Here is a 25,294-nt window from a genome sequence, read left to right on the forward strand (position 1 = left end):
GGGAGGTTCAATGCCGCGTTCACAAAAGCTCTCCACTGACTTCTATCCTTAGACAATTGGATCCGGTTTCTACTTTGTGTTCCTATCTCTGCGAGATCTATCTTAATTTTGACCTCCCGTCGGCGCCAAGGTCTTCCTAATGGTCGTTTTCCGATTGATCTTCCAGTCAAGACTTTGAATGCGTTTCTACTTTCTTCCATTCTAGCTACATGACCTGCCCACCTAAGCCTCCTAGACTTGACGACCCTAACAATGTTGGTAAACCGTATATATTATGTAGTTCCTCGTTATGAAGTTTCCGCCATTCCGTTTCTCATGGGTCCGAATATTCGTCTCAGGATCTTGTTCTCAAATATTTTCATTCTATGTTCTTCCCTCAGAGTAAGCGACCATGTTTCGAAACCATACAGAACAACAGACATGATTATCGCTTTATATATTTAAGCTTCAAATTCCTCGACAGAATTCGCGACGACAAGAGTTTTGAACCGAATAGTAACACGAATTCCCTGCTTTTAGTCGACGTTTAATTTCTTCGTGAATATGATTTTCGTCTGTTAATATTGATCCTAGGTATTTGAAAGTATCCATTTTATCAAAAGTATTATTTAATATTTTAACGCATCCATAATTTCCCGTATTACGGTCGCGACGCACTTTCATGTATTTAGTTTTCTCTGCATTTACTTCTATACCCATGTCCCTGCAAGCTTTAATAAGATCTCTGCATTTCTTTCTGTTTTTCTCCTATCATCTATTAAATTTACATCCTCAGCATATGCAATAACCTGGTGAATACCGTTCAAGTCTAGGCCCTGCTTGATATCTTTGATTTTCCTTATAGCGCATTCCAAAACAAACAAATATTAATGGTGATAGCACATCTCCTTGTTTCAGGCCATTTTCGACGTGAAAGCTCGTGGACAAAAATTTTCCTACCCGGACTTTACTTTGGGATTCATTTAACATATCTTAATTAATCTAATTAGCTTTCTCAGCATTCCAAGTTCTGTAAGAACGTTGTATAATGTTTCTCTCCTAACCGAGTCGTACGGCTTTCTAGAATCAATAAATAGTTGATGTACCGGGGTATTGTATTCCCACTTTTTTCGAGTATTTGGTAAATATTTGGTCGATTGTTGATCGATTTCGTCTAAATCTGCACTGATAATCTCCAATAATTTCATCTGCGTATGGGGTAAATCTTGCTAATAGAATATTTGAAAGGATTTTATAGGATGTTGACAGAAGAGAAATGCCTCGATAATTATTACAGTCAGTTTTGTCGCCTTTTTTGTGAATTGGAACAATGATTGATTCTTTCCACTCTTGTGGCAATTCTTCCTTGTTCCAGATAAGAAGAATGAGTTTGTGTATCTTGTTTCACAATTTTTCGCCTCCACCTAAAATTATCTCAGCCGGAATTTCATCTACACCCGGAGATTTGTGTTACTTTAATTTCTTTATAGTAGTTTCTACTTCTATTCGGTTGAGTTCCGGAATATAAGGTTCTGCGGTGTGTATCTCTTTTTCTCCAAGCACATTAGTTTTGGCTGCGTGTTCAGCAAATCTTCAAAAAATTCTTTCCATCTATTTAAGATGCTATCCGTATCAGTGAGAACTGTTCCGTGAGTCTTCTTTAATATATAAGCACGACGACGTTGATAGCCTTTCTTAAATTCGCTGATCCCTTATACACCCGAATGTTTTTATTTTTACTATTATCTTCAAGTTCCTTAATTTTAGTTTTCAATTAATCGCGTTTCTTTGTTCTAAAGGTTTGGAAGTTTCCCGTCTGATACCTGCGAAATTTTGTGTAATTATTTCATTCGGATTTTGTAGCCAGCGTAATTTTTCCCGCTTTCTCTTCTGTTAGTTTAATGCATTCCTGGTCTAACCATGGTTTGTTGCTACGTATTTCCGCGTGTCCCAATTCCTCTTTTGCTGAAATTTTAATGCTATCTCTAATTTCAATCCAAGTATCCTCAACACAAAAACAATAATATCATACCACCGTTCCTTAAGAGTAATGAAAGAAAGTCTTTCAGTAACAAATTCAATCCGTTTAATTGCTGGTAATATTCGTTTGTGAACGAAAACCTTGTTCCTAACTGCCGATTTCTGTTTCCTTCCCCGTAAAAGAACATGAACTTCCCGGAATTCACCTAATTTCCTGAACTCCTACTAGGTCCATCCTGTATTTCTCTAACTCACTCGTTACGGATTTTAACGCGCCTGTCCTATAAAGATTTCTAATATTCCATATTCCAAAATCTCATGTCCATTTTTCTTTTAGCTGAGATCGTGCCAAGTTATCAGTCCTTGTCCGAGGCTTTTGTGAATGTTTCTGAAGAAGAGCCTCATTTTTACAGGATGAGGTTGTTAGCCTTACCTAAACCGCCAAGCTGGAGGATCACTCCTAATCGTCTGTCCGCGACTGCTTATTCAGTATATTCGCAGCTAACCTCTACAGTATATCTAGAATCCTTCTCTTCGGACCGCAACCTGAAGACGCGCCATGCCGTGGTGACAGGAACCCACTCACACCAAATAGTGGGAACAGTGAACTTCAGTGGTCAGTTTCGTAAGAAGGTCAGCAGTTTCTGGCGCGAATCCAGGCTGAAGACAAGCATTCAGAAACAGAGTGACAAGTTCGAAGGGAAGCATACTTTCACCGTCAGTTTCCTAAGTAGGCCAGGAGTTTCTCGGGCGATCCCGGGCTGAAGCCAGATTTTCAGAAACAGAGTGTCAAGTTAGCCAAGAAGCTAAGGTAGTATGACTAGGAAGTCGGCAGAGTGACGGCAAGGATTTACCAGAAGTCATGCTCGGAGCTCTGGGTTATGTCGTACCTAAGACATTGCGGACTCTGTCTAGATAGTACGACCTTGAGGGATCCAAGAGCAGCAAGTACAGTATGTGCAATGCGGTCAGTCGTATTGCGTGCTCCCACATAGAAAACGACATCCAGTATGACTCCTTGGGCGCAGAGTGCCGAGGGGAACAAAATAGTTGTTACAATCCTGAAAAGAAAGTTCATTGGTATGCGCACAGCACAAGAGCCAAAGTGAAGTTGAGAAAAGCTCCTCTACGTGCAATCAAAAGGCATTGATTGGAACACGTGATATGAGATAAGCAAGAACATACGGGATTAGTACACATCACAAAAGATAAGCATAACCGTGGTAGGCTGGACGGGCTGAATAGAGAATAAGGGATCTGAGGTGCGCATGTGTGTTTGTAGTTGAAGGATAAAGTGTCCTTGTGGATGTATTGAGTTACCCAAAGCTCTCGATAGTACTATTGCATTGAATAATACAATAAAGATACATAGTACTATTATTAAGTACAATAGAGTTGTTAAATACAATAGAGTTTTACATATTTGTAATATTGGTCACCCTTCAGATAAAGAACACACTGTTAAAGCATATAATATCTAAAACATATAATATCTATATATCGAGAAAAGAAATATATAGGGGAGACCGGGGCTGGTTGGCGAACTTTTCATTCTTTATTTTTATTTACGAGCAGATGCTGCACTGTATTGCAATATAATGGATGTGTACGAAAAGACCAATGTTTCCTCTAATAAATTCAATTTTTGGTTTTGTTTTGTTGCTTACAGTTTTCGAGAAATATTTTTTTCTTTCTTTTAAAATGGAGTGTGCCAACCGAAACCTAGTAAGGGGCTGGTTGGCTGATATTGTGGGGCTAGTTGGCATACTTTTCAAATATAGCAAAACACAAACAAAATTGGATTTATTAGAAATAAACGTTATTTTTTTTAAAAAAAAAAATCTATTATATATATTGCAATGAAGTAGGCTATTTGAAGTTTGAAATGCCTTTATTCACAACATTTAAAAGAATCAGCATTATGAAATATGAAAACCTATTTCTTTCATTCTAGCTTGGTTGTCATGACATTGAAAGCTACAGGATTATCAAACCATATCAGTTTTAATATGATTTGGTGTAGGTTAATTCTTCATATTATTTCAAAATGTAATTAAAATAAGTGAACTATCAAGAAACGTAATTTATTTCCTGCTGTTCACAAAGTAGCTAAGAGAAACTAAGATATGTTTGAGCTGAATTATCGAGAAATGCAGTTTATTTCCTACTTTCCAGAAAAAAAGAAAAAGCAATAGCTAGACCTCTATTTTTGTAACAAAAGAGCACATACAAAATATTCTTGATCCTGAGAATTAGGCCTATTCAGAAAATTTAGAGTCTGGCATACAGTCTTATCTCGATTTCTAAATTTTGACGGTAATCCAATACGTGTATTCTATTCTATAACATTGAAGTAAAAGATTGGTAGAACTGTAAACAACATAAAAATAAAACAAACAATGTAACAATAAAAGTAAAATGAAATAAAATTCCACACGAGGTTGTTTGGCGTACTTGCCAACCAACCCCAAATGCTATACGTCAACTAACCCCAAGCCCTGTTGTGCAACAAAGTCGTAATTACTCAGCAATTGTTTGGCATTTACGTTTTATTGTTTGAATATCCATCAAAACAAAGTTCAGATCTAACTAATGCTATATTACTTACCTCTGTAATCCAAGTAGTGACGATTCTGTGATGTAACGGAGAACTGAAAAAAAAATACTTCAGACTGGCAAGAAAACACTTTATCTAATAGACGCCATAATCCGCAAGTTACAAATTCCATATGAAGGTGGCAGCTGCATCCATAGGTCGCTCTTTTATGACTGCAGCAACAGCTCATTATGTTAATTCATGAAGGAGTTATATGCAGTTCGTCAACCAGCCCCTGCTGCCAACTAGCTCCGGTCTCCCCTACTACCTAAATCTTGCTTTAAAAGCAGAAAGGAAAAGATTTTAAAATATAAAGACTATACAGGCTTCTTAACAAGATTCTACCACTAATAATATAAATAATAGTAACACTAATAATCTGTATACATGTTATACGCATTTACTTGTTAGGAACACAGACATTCTGCTTGTTAGCTGAAAGGGATCTTTATCAACCAGAGAGTTGAACTCGAGGCCAATGAAGGGGAGATAAACAGATTAAACGACTTCCACACGATCGATAATCGTTCTGACTAAACAGAAGACCAAAATATTCAACGTTAAACGTTAATCTTCACCAAATTTAAAATTTCACATTTTTATGTTGTCCCCAGTGGGGTTTCGAATTTTCTTCCTACTCCTAAAAATAAAAGGTAATTTACGTAACGTTAAATGTTTTAAAAATCAAGTTTTCTCAAAAAACGACTCTAACGATTTGTTTATATTTCATAAATCAATTTTCTATAAACAATTCCATACTGTAGTATAAGTCATTTCTCTGGGAAAAGTCGAGAAGGAGGAATTTATTGTTGGGGATAAATTTTCCGGACTATTTTCTCAAAAACGTCTGAGGCTATTTTCCTCATACTTCAGAAAAAATATTTCATTACTAACATGAAAATATGATACAACTCATTTGTCCTGAAAATATTTACGAGAGGAAGTTTGTTCTTGGTGGTAGCTTTGGACGATTTTCTCAAAAACGACTGAGGCGATTTTGTTCATATTTCATAAACAAATTTTTCGTTAATAACCTGACAATATGGCATGACTCATTTGTGCTGAATATCTACGAAGTATATTCTATTCTCGGGGGGTGAGTTTCCTTCGGGCAATTTTCTCAATAACGTGTCATGAAATTTTGTTCATATTTCGTAAATAAATATTTCAATAATAGCCTATAATATTATGCAAATTATTCCTTATGAAAAAAAAATTACAAGTTCTAGTTTTCTCTTGGGGTAGAGCTTATTTAAAGACTACTTTCTCTAAAGCAACATGGGCAATTTTGATCTTATTTCGTAATATTTTATAAATAAATAATTCATTACGAGGGGGATCAAAAAGTAATGTCTCTTGTGTCACAAAAAAATGTATTAATGAACATAGAAAAGACAAGGTATTGCAGAGCATAGCCTGAACTGTCCTCTACAGAATCCTACCCCTCAACATAGTCTTCAAGAATTTGAACACATTTACGCCATCTTTGAACCCAGGCGTCAAAACCTTTTTGGAAAAATTCAGGAGGTTGCTTTCTGACCCATGATTTTACAACTGTTTTAACTTCATCCAAATCATTGAATCGGCAACCACGTAGGTGTTCTTTTAAAGGGCCAAACATAAAAGTCATTTCTCAGGATCATATACTTTCTACAGGTATGCCCACGTCTCCTCTCCAGTGACCACATTTTTGAAGAAGTCTTGATTTTCAACTGCAAATGCGTCCAGGAGCTCTTGACAAATGTCCACTCGCCTCCTCCGATTATCAACAGTCAATTGCTTAGGTACCCACTTAGCACACACTTTGTGATATCCCAAGTCAGTAATTATTCCTTGGGCAGAGCCATACGAGATGTTCAATGCATCAGCAACACTCTGGACTGTAATGCGCCTATCTCCTCGAATCAATTCCTCAGCACGTTCTCGATTTGCATCTATGATCGATGTTGTCGGCCGGCCGCTTCTTGGTTTACCAGCGATTTCTGTTTCTCCGTTTCTAAACTTCTTCACCCAACGCCGTACATTGCTAATATCCATTACCGTATCCCAATAAATATTCTTCAAGCGCATATGGATTTCCTTAAGTGGACAACCTTCTTTCGCCCAAAATTCGATGACGACTCTTTCTTTTAGCTTCAGATCCATGGTTCTAATAACTCAATCTGAAAAAGAGAAGACTACATTAGTGGAGGAAGGCTACCTCTATAACGTCAGGCACAGATAAGTCAGTAGCTGTAATAGAAAAAATATAATGAGGGAGCCATTACTTTTTGATCCTCCCTCGTATTATCCTTGTAATATTGCATGTACCATTAGTAAGAAAATAACCACAAGAAATAGTTTACTCTTGAGCAGAATTCTTTGACAAATTTGTAAAATACTACTCATGTGATTTTATTATTATTTTATAAACAAATATTTCTTAAATGACCCTAATATACAGCATAAGCTATTTCTTGTTGAAAATCTACACTTATGTCCGAAATGACTGTCGCATATCTATAACTGTATTCTTGTAAGAATATAATTTGATAATGATTTTGCAGGGTACTTTTAATACTGATACTATGTGTATAATCGAGATGTGTATATTTGTGGTAAATTTCATAGGAGAAAAATTACAAATGTGAAAATTACCATGAGTAAAACAAAATGTTGCTAAATGGACAAGAAAGATTTATTTTTGTTTTATTGTTCTTATTTATGCTCTTTTGACCTGAAATTTGCCACATAGATGTCTTTGCCGATTATACACATACTAACATTATAAGAAATACCGGGCGAATTCGTTACCAAATTATATTCCTACAACATATTTATAGACATGCGACAATAATTTTGGACATGAGTGTACAAAGGTAGTTTACTTTTGGAGATAAGTTTTCTTTCGGTGAAGTTTTCCGAAAACGCTTTAGAATTTTGTTTTTATTTCACAAGAAAATACTTCATTAACAACATGATTTAATTTAAGGAATTCGAGCAAAAATTTTGTGTGGTGGCCCGTTCTCTTATTTATTTATTGTTTTCTTATTGGTAAATTTACATATTTCTCCTGTACTCCCTTAACACCTTTAGATTACATTTTTAAAACTCTTTTGCTTACTAACATAATTAATGCCCTCTTTAACCCTATAATACCCAGAGCGTGATATCATAGAGGCAAAAAATATGTTTTCAAGTACTTCTGGGAGGACAAAATAACAAGAAGTTCAGCAATAATCCACTAGGTGGTGTTGAGCGTACTGTTACAGATGTGTCACAGTGGGTATTAGCAGCAAAACACCATTGTATTCAATATAAAGAAGTAAAATCCCAATGTTACATATATGTAACGCGGGGTATTATAGGGTTAAGGTACTTCACAATTTTAACACCCCGCCTGAGAGATTCCTTCACACCATTCTCACAGATAATTTAGCAGAGGGAATTTATTTCTTAAAATTTTAAGTAAGAGGTCCCTAGTCTCCCCTTGATTTCATACTCTGGATCTCGGGTTCCACTTCCATTGGAATCACATTTTCTTGTATCGACCCAGAATCATGAAGCAATTGGAAGACTATTTGAATAAAATTTAACAGACTGCTGTTTAGAAAGGTTAAATGTGCCCCATGTGGCCAAGCAAACATCTTCGTAAGCTATAACTAGGTAGTGTAAGTTAATATTATGAATTTTCCTCCTATTGATATTTTGCTTTCAAAATATTTGTCATTCAGCTTCAAGTGTTATTTGCATTGGAATACTGCATTTCGCATAATTTATCAAGGACAAACAATCATATTCAAGCAACTTGAACATTAAAAGTACAAACCATTCCAATTGTAGATCAATCTCAATAAATAAAATAAAATAGAATCAGTATAGATAAAAATTACGAAATTGATGGAAGAAACTAGTACCCTCAATAGTGTTCCTCTGAGACGAAAAACAGGTGTGTCTATTCTCGAAGAATTCTTTCTTGTCTTGTTTTTTTTTTTTTTTTTTTTTTTGGAAAGATTGTCTCGTTTTGTCCTGATTTTTCAGGTCATTTTGTAAATTTATGTAAAAAAAATCGTCCTGATTTTTTTTAAAATTTAATCTAAAGGTTATCAGAACACTTTCGCGTTACGAGAGGTGCACGAAGGATCTGATATAATAACATTTAAACCATATTTATTATTGAAGTGCGTTGTGTAGTAACTTGCATATCCTTAAGCGTTATTTAATATGTCAGTTCACTCATTTTATCAGCTCATTTTGCCCATAAATAAAATTGACATGGTCAATTGCCCTGTGGTTTTGAAATTCGGATTCTGTGTAAGAAAATACATCAAATTCATACCCTGGGGACCGCTTGAACAGAACTTGTTTTGTACGGCTGTGTTACGTGATTCTCCGTACCCAAAATCGCTCAAGTTTTTCGCCTATAACAACAACAACAAAAAAAAAAAAGGACACGATCGATTGTTCTGGGGTTTCGCAATTTTAATTCTGAATTACAAAATACATTGAATCCATACCCTGTGGTCTGGTTCATAGAATTTCTATTTGTGTGTGTGTGTGTTATTTGTCTAATATGTTGATACAAAAATACTTTTGTCGTTTCCTCTTGTTGAGAAAACACAAAAGTACATTTTCCCTTCAGGAACTTACGCCCCCTTCTATATCCACCACTTAGCAACGAAAGATTTACATCTCTGTATTATTTCGCAAAAGGATGGGAGATTTGGAGTAGGTGTAAATTTTTACCTGCTGTAACACTTCGGAATATTATATCAATAGAGTGAACGCGGATGATTGGTATTGACAGAAATTGTACTTTGTACTTTTGTCGTTTCGTCTCTTTGAAATAAAATAAAAAGTGATATTTTCCCTTCAATAGGAAGTCTCTCTTCTTATTTCGCAACTAATTGCACTATTATTTTAACTTCAACTTATTTTCTCGATTAAATCGTATGCAATTCCAAACTATTTGCATAAAATAAACACACCAATTGGAAGCACTCCCATTCTTGCAAATGGCATGGACACAGGTTTTCTGAAACTGCTCTATGTTTTATCTACAATATCCCTCAAGCAGTACAGATAGCTTTCTTCGCCTAGGTGTTTACATAGCATAAATAAAAATCCTTACAATCAACGGAAATAGGTAACAGACTTTTGCCTATCAGAAGTCAATCACCATCCCATAGTCTCCAGAAACATTCCCAAGCCCACTCCTTTTGACCTTACACTGGGAAGAAAATCAAAGAAACCTATTTTTGAAGCTGCAAAATGAACCTTGACCGCTGTTGTCAAACTCAAGGCATGTTTTAAATTACTTTCAGATGGAAGGAAATTAACTTTTAATTGGTAAGTGAAAATAAAGTACTAATAATAACATAGATCTAGACGAATTTTAAAATGTGTAAAATAAATAGTTTTAATAAAACTTTCAAGTGAGATATGCCATGTTATTATAATTATATCGTTTCCAACAGGAAAGATAGCCTTAACTCGTTTGCGTCTACGTTTGTGAGTTCAATTCCAGGTATACATAGGCCTACATGTAAGATATAAACTAGAAATACGTTATGAAAATCAAACTATAGGGAAAATCAATTCCATGAAAATGTAAAAAATTCATTTTGAATAGAAAAACAACTAACATAACTGGTATTAATTCATTCATGCTGTATGGTTATCAAAATACCTAACAGAAAGTATATCTCTTCTTTTTCAGCACACAGCAACATTTGTTCACGAAACGTTATTCTTTAATAAATACAATAATGAGGAAGTACTTCAGCAAGAACGACGGGAAAATGAGAGTCCTGTTTCTCAACTGAGAAAGTTTAACAAGACTGCAGACAGACTTAGATATATTTCACCATTAAAAATGTATTTTTGTAAGCCAAGGAATAAAAACAACACACAAGCTTATTTGATGGTGCGCCATAATGTTCTAAAGACAGGGAATTTGTTCCTTATGACGTAAGATAAGCACACGTTCTGACTCATACTTTTAATGTGAAACATTTTTTTTTCCTAATCGACAAACTAAACCTATCTCCTCCATAGCAACTGCGTGATTTACGATAGCAGTGTTGCACAACGAGAAAGTCCTTTTCTTTTGCATTGTTTTAGTGATTTCTTTTTCATTTTCCCGTTCACACAGACATGAAGCTTTATTTATATGTATACATATTAATTAGTGTTCATACAGTATTCCGACGCTGGCTGATTTCAGATCGATAAACTCGAAGAAGACTACAAAGAAAAATTCATTGTGTTACGACAACAAAACAATAAGTTTTGAGTATGAAACTGATGAAACGTACTATAATACATTTCATAAGTACTAGAGACAAAAAGAAACTGTATTTAACCGTTTACTGTTTTTCTAAATTGTTCGAGTAGAAAACCATAATGAAGGGATACATTTTCCCGTACTCAAATAGAAACAGAATTAGATTTCATCTAATGTGGTGAAATATTTCAGATACAACACAAATTCAAAAGTTCATTTTCAGTAGAGAATATTTCCATTTACGGTTTTTTTCTATTTTTTAACTGTTTCTGAATCTAGAGAATGAAGTATGTCTGATTATGCAAACGATTTTTTTTGTATAAATTAGAATGTAAGGTTAGTCAGTGGTATTTATATGCCCACCTCGTTCATTCACTTCTAGCGCAAAATTAGCAACTGTAGAACATTTCGTCCCAAAGATTGAGACCGTTAAAGATCAATTAAAAAAAAAAAACTGGCGATGCCAATATTTCCTTTCGGAAATAAGCTTCTCAATTCAATACTAAACACTTCTGTATTTTACTTTACATTTCAAGATTATTTGTGTTCTCCAGACAAGATATTTTCATTCCAAATACGTTATAAACGAAAGACGAGCGTACAACAACTAATGCTAGTGGTGTGTTGATTAATATAGGTTTTTCGATGAAGATTAGCGTCTCTTTGCAGCACCGAGTCTATATCAGACGTGGTACCACAGTTTAAGGTTGTATCCGAACCACCAGAATGCATTCAATGCTCTCACACCGGAAATCAATCCCAGGATATCATTGCCAAAAGCACGCGCGCTACCCACTACACTACTAGGAAAGATATGGATTAATCTACTGATTGAGAAAGTATTTTTTTTCTTCTAAAAGTAAGGTATTGAAGAATTTATCAAAAATCTAATAAGAAAACAAATGATATAGCTATTGTTTAAGGTACTCATGCTCTTTCCTCCTAAACTACAAGAGAGAAAGAGGAAAATATTGTAAAATAAATGAAGAGATGTTAAAATTTTGCAGAATGAAAATACTGTATTTCAGATTTTCCCAATGTTTAGCGTGAGAGAATTCTCCAGTTTCCTTTTATTACGCCCTTCTCCCAATTGATTCATTATCATTCAACTATTTATCTCATTGTCATCATGTCACGAAATTGGAGTTTAGCTTAACTATTTCAATTTCTCTTCCTCTCTGTCTCTCCTTTTAAATTAACTGAATTTTATTAAAACATGAATATGTAGACTAGTGACAGAACTATAGTTATATGAACACATACCGCTGATATATTTGTTTTAAAAACATTTCCTGTACCTGAAAATGTGTTGTTCTACTAATTCTGTAATTACAATATCCTAAACATCCCGGGTTCGATTTCCGATGGAAGATCATTGAACGTATTACACTGGTTCGAATTTCAACTTAATTTATAGGTGCACTTTCCGTATAGTCTCAATCAGGGTTGGCAAAAACCATAGTTTTTATTTAAAAAACCAAAAAAAAACCGTTTTTTTTGCATAAACCAGGTTTTTTTGGTTTAAACCAGGTTTTTATGGTTTAAATAATTTGCTCTATATATTCATATCATATATGGACAGAAATAAGTTTGTTTCGCCTTGATGTTATTATGCAACAACCGGGTTATGCTGGAAGGGGTCACATAAGCTTAAAGCTGAATAAAAACCGCTTCTCGAGTTACATCCGAGAAAATTGTCCTCCATTTGAACTCGGAACCAGGACTAATTGGCCACAAATGCGATACGTCTGCCGACTCACTCACGAAGGAATCCTGATAAAAAAAAATACGTTGTACTGATCTTTACATGCTTCTTAATATAACTGTCAAGAGTCATTTCAGAAGGACAAAAAGATAAACAGTTGCACAAGTGAAACCATTACACAGAATTACATATGAACATTTTCAAAGTACTACGGAGTACAGAAGAACTAATTTAGTTCAAGTTAGTTAACAACGACTTTTATTGGTCCAAATTAAAGAAATACACCGACTTAATCTGCATATCAATAAGAAAAGTGAATAAAGATACGAATTATTTGAGTCCACTTTGGCTCAGACTCATTTATACATAAATAGATACCAAAGATACTTATTTCACTAAATGCCTCTCGTGGGGTCTGTATGACCCTCCCCACACACACACAAAAAGTACGGCATTTTCGGTGTATTTTATCAATAGTAAACATTGAAACGAAACAATGTTTAGAATTTTTCTTCGATTGCAATTACATAACAATAATAACAACTACAAAAAATCACAAAATAAACATTTATAAACTTATAAAAAAAGTTGCTTTTGTATGTATAACCTTTTTGAGTAATGAATGGAGAATTTAGGTCTGAATATAATACGAATAATATACGGGAGTGAAACGTGATAACCCACAAATGTGTGTTCATCAAGATTTTACAAACGCTTACACTTTTACGAACATTTTTTTTTGTTTTTTGGTTTAAACCAGTTTTTTTTTTTTTAAAAAAAAAACAGCTGGTTTAAACCTTGGTTTAAACCAGCCAACCCTGGTATCAATGCTGAAAAAACGCTATACATAAAAAAAACAGAGTATGTCAATAACTGTTCAGTCTAGGGACACTTTCTATGTAATAATGACACTAACTTGTAGAGTAATTTATAAAACACTAGCATCAATTACCCGCTTCGCTAGGTTAAATTAAGAAATAACAGTAATATGTTTCGTTAGTCAGTCACTTTTTACTATTATTAAAGCGCTCCTTAATATTGGTCATTTTCGATTATTTTTATATATCTCCATATATCTCCTCTCCGCCCCATGTTGCGGACCACGGCATCGGAAGTGTCATTGTTCATCTCAGCGACCCCGAAAAAGTATGAATTCAAAACTGATATTGGTTATTATATATATATATATATATATATACCCTTCCTCTCCCACAATTTTTGCGGGGCTGAATTTGGATTTAAATTGCATCAAAAGTGTCACTGTTCATCTCAGCGACCTCAAAAACTGTAGATTCGACACTAATATCGGGCATTTTCGATCATTTGTAAATGTCTTTCCCCTCCTTTTAGTTACATCGGCAAAGTGATAATGACAAAAATCATCTCATGTTCCAGCTTCATATAGGTTGAAAATTTTATCGAGATCGGGCCGGTGGTTCAAGAGTTATTAAGTTTTATTAATTTATATATATATCTTCCTCCTACCTCCTCCCCTAAGTTCTATCGTCAAAGTGAATAGATAAATACCATCCCAGGGCCGAACCTCATCTATGTTGAAGATTTTATTGAGATTGGCCAGATGGTTCACGAGTTATTAAGTTTTATTCATTATCATATATTTCCCCTCCTCCTTTTCATCTTCCCTAAGATCGACTGTCGAAATGAAAAAAACTTTCCAGGTTTGAACTTCATATATGTTGAAAATTTGATTGAGATCGATCTGGTGGTTCAAAAGTAATTAATTCAGAAACACAGTCACTTTTATATTTATATTTATTGATTTTTGTATATCTCCCTTTACCCCCTCCACTATGTTGTTTCATCAAAGTGAAGTGATAAAATTCATTCCAGTTTTGAACCTCATCTACATTGAAAATTTGATCAAGATCGGACGGATGGTTCAAGAGTTATTAAGTTTTATTTATTTTTTCTATGTCCCCCTCCTCTCCTACCTTAACGTGTACCCTCAAAGTAAATAGCTAAAATCACTCCCAGGCAATGGTGCTAGGTCCTCAAGTTAAAATTTCGCTCAGGAATGCTCAAAAATTCCCTTTTTAAGAAAATTTCCCTAATTTTGTTCAATATATATATAATCATTGTTTAAAGAGAGCGTGATTGCGTATTTATCGATATTATTATACTGTGTTCATATCTCCATAGCATACATTTGTGCTTTTGATATTCTGTTATTACTTCAATGTTATCTTGTATAATGATATCCCCAAACCAAGCGGCGTAAAGCTTGTGGACAAAAAACAAAGAAGAAAAAAAAGTTTGTCACTTTGTATGTGGGATTCTGGAAAGAATGTCGACGTCTTTCGTCATACTGCCGCAGTGCTTTGTAACATAACATTTGTTGAAAAGCTATATTTCCCTACATTTTAAACTCATATTCGTAAAATCTCCCTTTTTCCCTTCTTAAAAAAATCTCTGCTAAATCTCCCTACGCCACGGGAAATTTCCCTCAAACTAGCATCACTGCTCTCAGGCTAGAACCGCATCTACGTTGAAAATTTGATCGAGGTCGGTCGGTCGGTTCAAGAGATTGAGAGTCACAAACATAGTCACTTTCAATTTTATAATATAGATTGTATATTTAATGAAATAGAGTTATCTACTTAAGATACTATTATTGAATTACGTAAAAGTGTATTTTCTTGAATGCATTTACAGTAACAACATGAGTCAAGGATCTATCATGGTTCTTGTAAGTTGTAAAATTCTAGACGGAGTGAGACAAAATATTGCATAGGGACAATGAAGATTTAATATCATGGCGTCCGTCTTGAATTCCGTAGTCTTATTAGTTTCAGATGTATGTTTTTAATCGAGGTTGTCGTATGGCATATCGTTTTGGAGTAACCTTTTACCACAGATGCACATCTGATATTATTTACAATTTACCTTTGCATTCATAATATCTGTATATTAACTTAAAATTGCGATTTTTTTGTACAATTTGCACACTTATTTAAACAAATAGTAAACGAAAAAACCTAGAATGTTATTATATAAGATAATAACTCTCAAATCTATAATGACAAATAACGGCCCATAAATAACATTAGATGTGGTTAAGATTCTAGCAGTAAAACAATTAAATTTTCGTAGTATTGCGACTAGATGTAAGTTAGATGTAAAAGTTCAAAATAATAATAATAATAATAATAATAATAATAATAATAATAATAATAATAATAATAATAATAATAATAATAAATTATAAAATTTAACATATTCATTTAAAAACAATATGTCACATAACCCTCTTCTTTTCCAAAACAGAAAGTGGATCTGAATAAAAAAACAGACTTCAAGATGGACGCCATGATGGTACCGTATAGTACTAGATCTCCATCGCCTACATCCAAGATATAGTATCACTGCCACCAGCCGTTCCCAACTTATATTGTACACTGTAAATGCATTGAAAATTTTTAGGTCCCTTGGGGCACAATTTAATGTTATTCAATTGAGCTCATTTTTCTCATGGGCTACTTTGATCTGATAGGGAACCACTTAAGAGGGCGAGACTCAAAAAATCCCAAAATCGAAAATAAAGGATTGCCTTTATAGTGTGTGTGTGTGTGTGTGTGTGTGTGTGTGTATGTATTGCAATGAAATTTTGTTCCACTGAAGAATAGGAAATTCAGGAGTATTTTTTTTCTTTTTTTCTTAAAAAATAAAGAATACGGAAGTTTTGTACAATATAATTAACCTTTCTTTTAGTTTCAGATGTTTTGTGCACGTGCTAGAATATACGTGCTTTTATGGTTACATAGTAAAATATTTTCATATTTTATCATCCATCCTATCAGGTGTCACTTACTTCTAGAGTAAAATTATTGTTAATTGTGGTACTGTTTTTCAAAGGTCAACCTTTAACTCAAACAAAACGGAAAATAATCTCAGCGCAAATTTAAACGTCATTTAATAAAAATAGAACATATAGGTTCATTGCACACTAGTAGGTCGCAAGAATATGAAATTACTGTGAAATAATAAACGATGCAGGTAATTAATAGGAAAGATATTTCCGATGTCGAAAATTGTAAAATATGTTAAATTTGTAATTATTATTATTATTATTATTACTATTATTAATCTTGGTATTTTGTATAACAGACAATTAAATTTTGGTAATCACATAAATGACATAGTACAATCAACAAGAAAAACAATAGGTTTTATATTTTACTAATGGCCTGATTTTATAAATGGTAGTTCTTATGTATACCTATATAAGACACTTGTTAGATTCAAACTGGAATTCGGTTCAATTGTCTGGAACAGTCTATCTAACACACTTGTTAACAAAATCGAAGCTGTACAGAAATGTTTTAAAGGCTACTATGTTACAAAATGGAAAAAAATATTATGTTCATGAATATGGATATTGGCAAACATTTTAGGGACTTCAAGCCCTATCGGAAAGGAGGAAAGTTATTGATAAATTATTTATTTAAATGGTATTGGATAACAAACATAGTAGCTAATATTGCTTTAGGAATAAGAGTGCCGCTTTATATTGTTAGGAATCAATCGACATTGGTTGCATTAAATTCAAAACATGAAATACTAAGAAGGGTGACAATGTCTTACAGTTTAAAATGAATATATGTTAGGAGAAATATCAGAGCATTTCTTGCAAACATTCAACTGTTTTAACTTTATGACATGACTTTATGTTTTAACTTTCTAGCTGCCAATCTTTATTTTATTGTTATTGTGTATTTTCAGCGTATTTTTAGTATTATAATCTTTTATTCAAAGAACTAGTCTTTTATGTTAAAATATGGCAATAAGTGACCAATATTTCTGCATGTTGGATGTGCAATTTTAAGCAAGATGGATTCATTCTTTTAAATGGTAGTTAAATGAGACTTCAATTTGCATAGTTTTGTTAATAGTATATTATGAAATTGACTTTTTTTTAAAAAAAAAAGTATTATATACAGTTTGAACCTTATAATTTTAACATATTAACCTTCTGACAAAGCCCTTAACCTGCTCGAATAATCATTCTATACTACAAATTTTCTAGTCTGTTTAAAATTATTATATAATGATTTTAATATAATGCTGTATTTTTGCCTATAAGATGTTCATAGCACTTAAAATAAAGTTATTATTATTATTATTATTATTATTATTATTATTATTATTATTATTATTATTATTATTATTATATTTTTGGTATGACATAAGGGAAATACTTCTTCCATTTGTAATATTAGTTCTAGAGTATATCAAAGGTCAAATTTGGGATCCTTACTCTTTCTGTTGTTTATTAATAATATATCTGAGAATATTACTTGCATTATCAAAATTTTTTATCCTATTTTAACAACGAATGATCGTGCAACTTTACAAAACAATATTAATACTATTGTACGTTGGTCAGAAATAAATTCACTACCTTTGAACTTATCTAAAACTCAAGGGTTATCTCCAGGAAAACAAATCTCTCTATATATATAAAAATATAATATTGGTAACCGTCATATCCAATATGTAAATTATCTTGATGATTTAGGAATACTCTGGAAACGAAACTATTGTTTCATAAACACCAGGTTGTAACATCTAAACCAAAGAGAAATTTTTAGCATTCATTAAATGATTGTGTACAAATTTTAACTCAATTAATACACGCAAGGTTCTTTATCTATGTAATGTACGGTCTCACTTTGAATATGCAACTGTTATTTGGAATTGCGAATCCAAGTATTTTGCAAACTATAGAAGCTATTCAGAATAGCTTTCTTGCGTGGTTAAAATAGAAATTCAAGTAATATTATAATATGAGCTTAAGTGTGATACGCGAGGATTTAAGCTTCTTTACCCTTAGTGATAGGCGCAGTCTTTTTGATCTAAAATTCGTACGTAATCTATTACAAGGAGGTTTTTATTTAGATAGTTTTATTTCGCTAAGAGTTCCTTATTGTAGAATCAGAAAATTTACTCCTTTTGTTTGCACTAGTCTATTTTCAAAATCTTCTACTTATAGCTGTATTGATACAGCTAATAAATTCAATTCTAATTTAGATCTATTCCAATCTAAACTTCCACTTGTTTGTTATCAATTCTTTAAAGTTCTTAAAAGTTGTTAGTTTTGTTCGGATGGATGCCTTTGATATGCTTTTATATTTTCTTTTATTTGTATTAATGTCTGTCTTTTTATATATGTATACATTTGACTTTTATGTTTATGCATGTATTTTTACCATGTATGCATGTAATTTTTCCACATGTAATCTCTATGCATTTATTTTTTTAATTGCAGATATTACATGTTTGTTTTTTATTTTTATATTCATTTATCATGATGTATTTAGCATGTTTCTTATATTTCTATGATTTCATGTATAAACTGTTTATTTTATAATTAAGATGCAATGTATTCACTGTACTTTTATTATTCTTGGTGCATTAGTGGATGTCAAGCTGTTGTTGCCAATAAACTGCTTAAGAATTATTATTATTATTATTATTATTATTATTATTTTTTTATTTTGAACATTCAATTCTAACTTAATTAGTAGTAACTACTACGGAAATTTAGTTGTTTACCTGCTAGAATTTGGATCACATCTTAATGTTACTTATGAGTAACGTTTACTACACTATAACAAGGGTGTGCCTCAGCATTTGGAGATGAAAGTGTGTCGTAAGTGGGGGAAGATTATAAGCTACTGGTTTAAGAGGTAAATGTTGATCAGATCACTTTATAAGAAGACAATTCACTTCATAAGGAACAGATTATGAAAATATTTTATTTCACATTCTGAGGAAGGTTAGACCACTATTGCGCTGAATCTCAATCATATTTCTATTATTTATTTATTTGTGTACTTATTTTGTTGTTTGAAAATTTCTCTTTAGTGTGTCTCGTAATGAGGTATGAACATAGAATTTAACGAGATATTATATCAATTCGAAATTCCACCGGAAATAACCCTGAACTTTCTCTCCGAAAGGGAAAACCGAAGAAGCCGCATACTTTTCATACTGATGCCATGGAGGTGAAGTGGGATTTTTGTTTCTTTGAATTTTAATTTTTGTTTTTATCGCAAATAAATGGTAAATTACAAGGATGTTATAAAATAGAGGATCTGCCCATACAACAAAATCGTGAAACCATACGTCACAGCTTCGCCACACCTATTCTGCCCACTCCGCGCTACTAAGATCTCAATGTTTCGAGCCAACAATCATGGCGGAAACGAGAGTAGCCAATCAGACATGCCGGCTCAGACGATGCTTCGTAGTTTTTTTTTTGGCTTCATTGAGTTCATATGACGAAGATACATATAGGCAGATCCTCTATTTTATAACATCCTTGGTAAATTACTAGAATTTTTCCTCGTTTTATTATGTTTTAAAACTTGTATATAAGAGCCAACTGGTAAAGAAAAGAAACTTGCAGTAATGTTCATTAAATTCACTAGAAAGTGCGAATGGGGAAACAAACAGGAGTTGCTGCGTAGATTCATTTTACATTTCGTAGTAATAAGATACAGACCTTTATTCTGCAATTGTTTGCGTCAACACAGCGCAAAATTTGCTTTTTAGTTTGCGATAGTCGGTATAGCAATTATTATTGCTTCTTGTATTTATTTGCGTTATGTTACGATCTGCAATTTTTTTCCAAGTCCGTTACGGAATGAACCCTACAGTCCACGTCCTAACAAACTATTCATAGGCAGGAAAGGGAATATGTAATCAACATTTTTTCATATTCACAATATATAGAGCCATAAAATAGAATTTAGTTTAATTTTACTTCTTATTAACAATTTGCATTTCATAACACGAATAGATTATCTTTACACTTTTGCCATTAACTCATACTGAGTGCACGTCTGATGAGGATCTTGGCTAGAAGATCGAAACGTCACGTGTAAATGTGTTTTTATATTAAATAAGTGCAGTCTTGTTCAGCAATGTGTTTATTTTTCTGATTTTATTCGCAAGACGTTGACTGTGATTGTGTGTCAGTTATGCCCTAAATATAATAAAGACTAGCTCATGAAATTCGCATTCTATGTTTCCATAGATATCATCAGCTAAAATTGGTTAATATTATCAAAGAAGATAAATCATTTGCAGAGAACCAGTTGGTTTGGGTCAATCCAGGACACCTCTTTTGATAGCTCAATTCAGGAGAAGTTAATGTTGTTGTCAGGGAAAATCAGAGATCATTTATATTTAAAAATGTCATAAGATGGCATTTCGTTCATTTGGACTGAGTTTAATTGAAATGTTTAAGTTAAAATTACTGTCTTCTTTCTACGAACCATTTCAAAATTCAAATAAAATATCTTTAATTTTTGCATTTAAATATTTGTAACTCACTGAAATGCTTTTGTATTCCTAAAATTTGTTTTATAAAATATATAATTTTATAAGTGTAGAAAAAGAAGAATAAAATATTAGTTTTCGAAGTTTGTTGACACAAATAAAATATGTAGGAAAGGAGATGGATACGTAAATTCGGATCCTTACTACCTCCTTAGGATATTATGCATTATAATTAAAGCAATATAACATCCGAATTTGGATTAAGGCCTAACTATTTACCAAAAGTAACTTCATTTGACTTTGCAATTTGACCGTGATGATCAGGCACACATAGTTACATTCAATTTTTTATAAATAATTAATATATTACAGTGATTCAAAAACGTATTTTTTCCAGTAGTTAGCTCTAAAAACTCTCAGGTCTCGAAAGCCAAGTTGCACTGTAAGTCCTATTGCTATTATTACTATTAAAAATATCAATATCCAAAAGTGCCTGAAGTTCTCTTTTCACTTGATCAGATATACTCACCTCAGGTAAGTAGACAGAAACAAGTGGAAGAGAAAGGAAAATAAACCTCTTGAAAGTAAAACGAAGACAAAGTTGTGTCTTCAGAAGATACTGTCTACAATGCAGTGAACAGAGAGGATCGGTAGATCATACTGAGTCGGTGGGTCGCAGTGGGTCATGGTAGGTGGTGGGTCGCAATGGGTCACGGTGGGTGGTGGGTCGCAGTGGGTCATGGTGGGTGGTGGGTCGCAGTGGGTCATGGTGGGTGGTGGGTCACAGTAAGTCATGGTGGGTGGTGGGTCACAGTAGGTCGCATGCTGTTGACCCACGACCCACTGACCCACTCAGGAAACTTGACCCATTGACCCACTTCATCTCTGGCTGGGCTATATGAGACGGGACCTACTGATTAACGTGGAATCCGAACCACGTGAGCTCCCACCGGGAATCGAACCCGGGTCTCCCACGATAAAGTAGACTACACTAACCGCTTAGCCACGAAGGAGCTCATATCCAAGAATATTGAGTTGATTTTAGTTTAGCGTCCCTTTCAGCAGCGAGGCTATATGCATAGTTTGACACACTCTCCTCTGAACCGTCATTAGGCTTCTTCACATTTTCACACATTGTAACACTACTTTATAACCTATACATGCCTTATGTGGGTTCGTTTAATAGTCAAGTTAAATGCTTCTTGTCTTCGTAATGAAAAAACAAATATTGGAAATATGTATATTTACATGCATGCTCGTGACCCGCGGCGCAGTCTTAAAAAAATTGAAAATTACTGTTTCTAGCTCCTTAATGTTTTCTGAAATGCAAATTCCTTTATTTTGATTCACCCGTGGTGCAACTGAGCCGATGCCACTCATATAGGACTTCTCAACCATTCCTCGTATGTACAACTTATAAAATTTTTAAAACCAGCCTCAACACTTTTTATTTCACTTGGAACAGGTAAACAAGGTCTCTCCATGGTCATCGTCAAATCATTAACCCGTTCTGAAGTGAGACGGCACTATTCCAAAGTTAAAATTCTATTCATTATTGAAAATTCTCTTTCCACTCAAGGGGTAACGATTGGATGAAGCAGTTTTGTTGCCAGAGCTGACAAATTAGTAAACATAATGTATTTACCTTCTTCTCAGGAAAGTTTCAATAAGAAATCCGTTGAAAAAAGTTCTTCTTTCAATCGTTTGAGAGTTCTATATTTAAATTGGATTTCTTCGCACAAAACATGAAATACGTGAAAAATTCCCTGTTCAGGCTCGGATGAAAGCAAAAGTTTGGAGGGGTGTTACAAGAAGTTTGAGGGTGACACCCCGCCATTGGGGGAGTCTGGTGGAATCATTGGCTATCACAGCCTAAAACTGTAAGAATAGCGAACTCCTGATTATTTGTGCTAATCACCAGATAAAACGGCACAATTAAATGAAAAACACAAACAATCTTAAATGTTTATCGATTTACACGAACAATGATTTGGGATAAGATCATATGTATACAGTGTTTATATTATAACCGTGTTTCGATTGTTGCTGTTTATAACGCACACGCTGCTTGCTAGTTGTGTGAGGTCAATTGGAACGTATTCGAAATTTCTCATCTCTACAACTTTTGAACATCTTTCCCAAAGTACAATAATAATATACCCTGCATGAATAACCCACAAATCCGGATAATCCGAGCGCGAATAATTAAGAGTTTACCGTACTTGCTAGCAATTGCACTGATGTTTAGAATGTTTTGTATCACGCAACTAAGGACCACTTTGTTTTCTAAAATACTTTGCAAATAGAAATAACAATGTATTTTTCTTTATTCTCTGTCAATTCATAAGTTCAGTAAATCACAACTAAACATACTAAAGAAACTAAATAAAAAGCTATTTTTATTTATTACTTGGTAATTTAATTGACATGATAATAATTTTATTACTTCAACAACAGCTATAAATGAATATTGAGTATTACAATAGCGAAAAACTGGAACGAATTAAGCCGATTATGGGTATTTAATTCATTAGTCCACTTTCACTACTACTCACTTTCCTTCGAACAAATAATATTAAATGCTAACATAAAAAATGTCATAAAGACGTTGAAGCTATCAACGCAAGGTATACGTCTTAAGAAGAAAGAGAGAAAGAAAGAATTACTTTTCAGATGGAAAGTAAATTGTTGACCTGTTTGGTATTGAAAATATGAAATAGATTCACAACAAGTAATAATATACACAAGTATAGCTTTATTTCCAATCTTCATACTAATTCCTATTTGTACTTTATATTCTTCGTGTGCAATTAGATATTCAGGGGAGTAGAAAACTAAAAAACAGAGTAAGATTCGACATTTTATAGTTTTGCATTCCTAATTGCAATATTTTAGTTCAATCATTTGCTTTATTTATAGTAATTAATGAAAAGATATAACTTCAAAATGTTTTGTGTTTCCAAAATATTGCAAACTAGTATTTACCATATACTAAATTCTAAGACAATTTGGTAGAAAAATGAGCATTTGGGTTTAACTAATGGTCCCAGGCACAGTAAAAACGAACGAGGATGTTTTTATTATTTTTAAATTAGAGAGATTTCGTCACTTTTCCGTTAGCCATTTCACTCTCATACAGCAGCAGTAGCTCTTAATCTTCAAAAGAAATGCACGCCGTGTTTTCTTTTAACAAAAATTTTCTTCGACCTTTCTTTTTTCTTTTCTTGATGTTTAGGAGTAAGTTCACCCATTATTATTGACTGAGTACAACCCTAACCAATAGACGCCATTGAGCAAGAAAACACACCATGTTGCATAAAATCAAATAATTTTTATAGCTTTTTATCGTTTTTTGTTTGTTTGTTTGTTTGTTTATTTATTGGATGGAGCAAATTCAATCATTGCTGTACACTGATTTCATCTACAAGCTACAGAAGTAATTCTAAAGTTAAACAAAACACTATGTTTCATGAAAATCAGTTATTTGTATGAAATTTATCAAGAAGTATACTCTTTAAGATAAGGTAGACTCACCTCCTTATTCTTAACCGATTTCAACTCCAAAAATCTATATATTGGAATGCTAGATTTAAATGTTTGTGGTCAAGAAAAGTTTATATGTTTGTGGCCAATATTTCGACAATGAAATCTCGCAAACCACAAGTGTTAGAAACGTGTAGTTTTCGCTTTTCAATTCCAAATTTTCTATGGATTTGCCAGTTCCAATTCAAATAGTCAAAAAAGTCTATTTTTCTATTCCACATTTTAGGCGTCGTTTTGACCTTATTAGTTACAAGTAACACTTCCCAAGTGTAACATTCCGATTTTGATAAAATTTGACAGGCAGATACTACACATAAAATAAACGAACACGTGTTTTTTATTTTCTGCGGAAAAACGGATTTAGGGGCAAAAGCCCCTACCCGAAATTTTGAAAGTTGACTCCCGAAAGGCAAAAACAAGTGGATCAAAGTAAACGAAATTGTGCACAGATATTGTAGACATAATATGAGGGAATACGTGTTTAGGTTAGGTTACGATACGTAACGTTACGTTAGGTTGAGGAGTCCTATATGAGTAGCATCGAAACGAGGAATGGTTGAGAAGTCCTATATGAGTGGCATCGGTTCAGTTGCACCACGGGTGAATCAAAATAAAGGAATTTGCATTTCAGAAAACATTAAGGAACTTGAAACAGTAATTTTCAATTTTTTTTAAGACTGCACCGCGGGTCACAAGCATGCATGTAAATATACATATTTCCAATATTTGTTTTTTCATTACGAAGACAAGAAGCATTTAACTTGACTATTAAACGAGCCCGCATAGGGCATGTATAGGTTATAAAGTGGTGTTACAATGTGTAAAAATGTGAAGAAGCCTAATGACGGTTCAGAGGAGAGTGTGTCAAACTATGCATATAGCCTCGCTGCTGAAAGGGACGCTAAACTAAAATCAACTCAAC

The 25,294-nt window shown here is 33.4% G+C and overlaps 1 protein-coding gene across 4 annotated transcripts in view; it reads right to left on the reverse strand.

Annotated features, from left to right (window-relative positions):
- LOC145688499 (protein GVQW3-like) overlaps positions 1–25,294 on the reverse strand; it is a 480,426-nt gene that overhangs the window by 202,000 nt on the left and 253,132 nt on the right. For 2 of the 4 annotated variants that reach the window (XM_081762838.1, XM_081762837.1), the window contains one exon: positions 4,850–6,717. The exons of the other annotated variants lie outside the window; for them this stretch is intronic. In XM_081762838.1, the coding sequence (XP_081618964.1) occupies positions 6,206–6,700 (495 nt within the window). In that variant the 5' untranslated portion in view covers positions 6,701–6,717 and the 3' untranslated portion in view covers positions 4,850–6,205. Of the gene's footprint in view, positions 1–4,849; positions 6,718–25,294 lie in introns of those variants that run through there. 4 annotated transcript variants of the gene reach the window in all.

The sequence above is a fragment of the Thermobia domestica genome, chromosome 6, assembly GCF_964235325.1.
Source record: "Thermobia domestica chromosome 6, izTheDome1.hap1.1, whole genome shotgun sequence".
NCBI classification, from domain to species: domain Eukaryota; kingdom Metazoa; phylum Arthropoda; class Insecta; order Zygentoma; family Lepismatidae; genus Thermobia; species Thermobia domestica.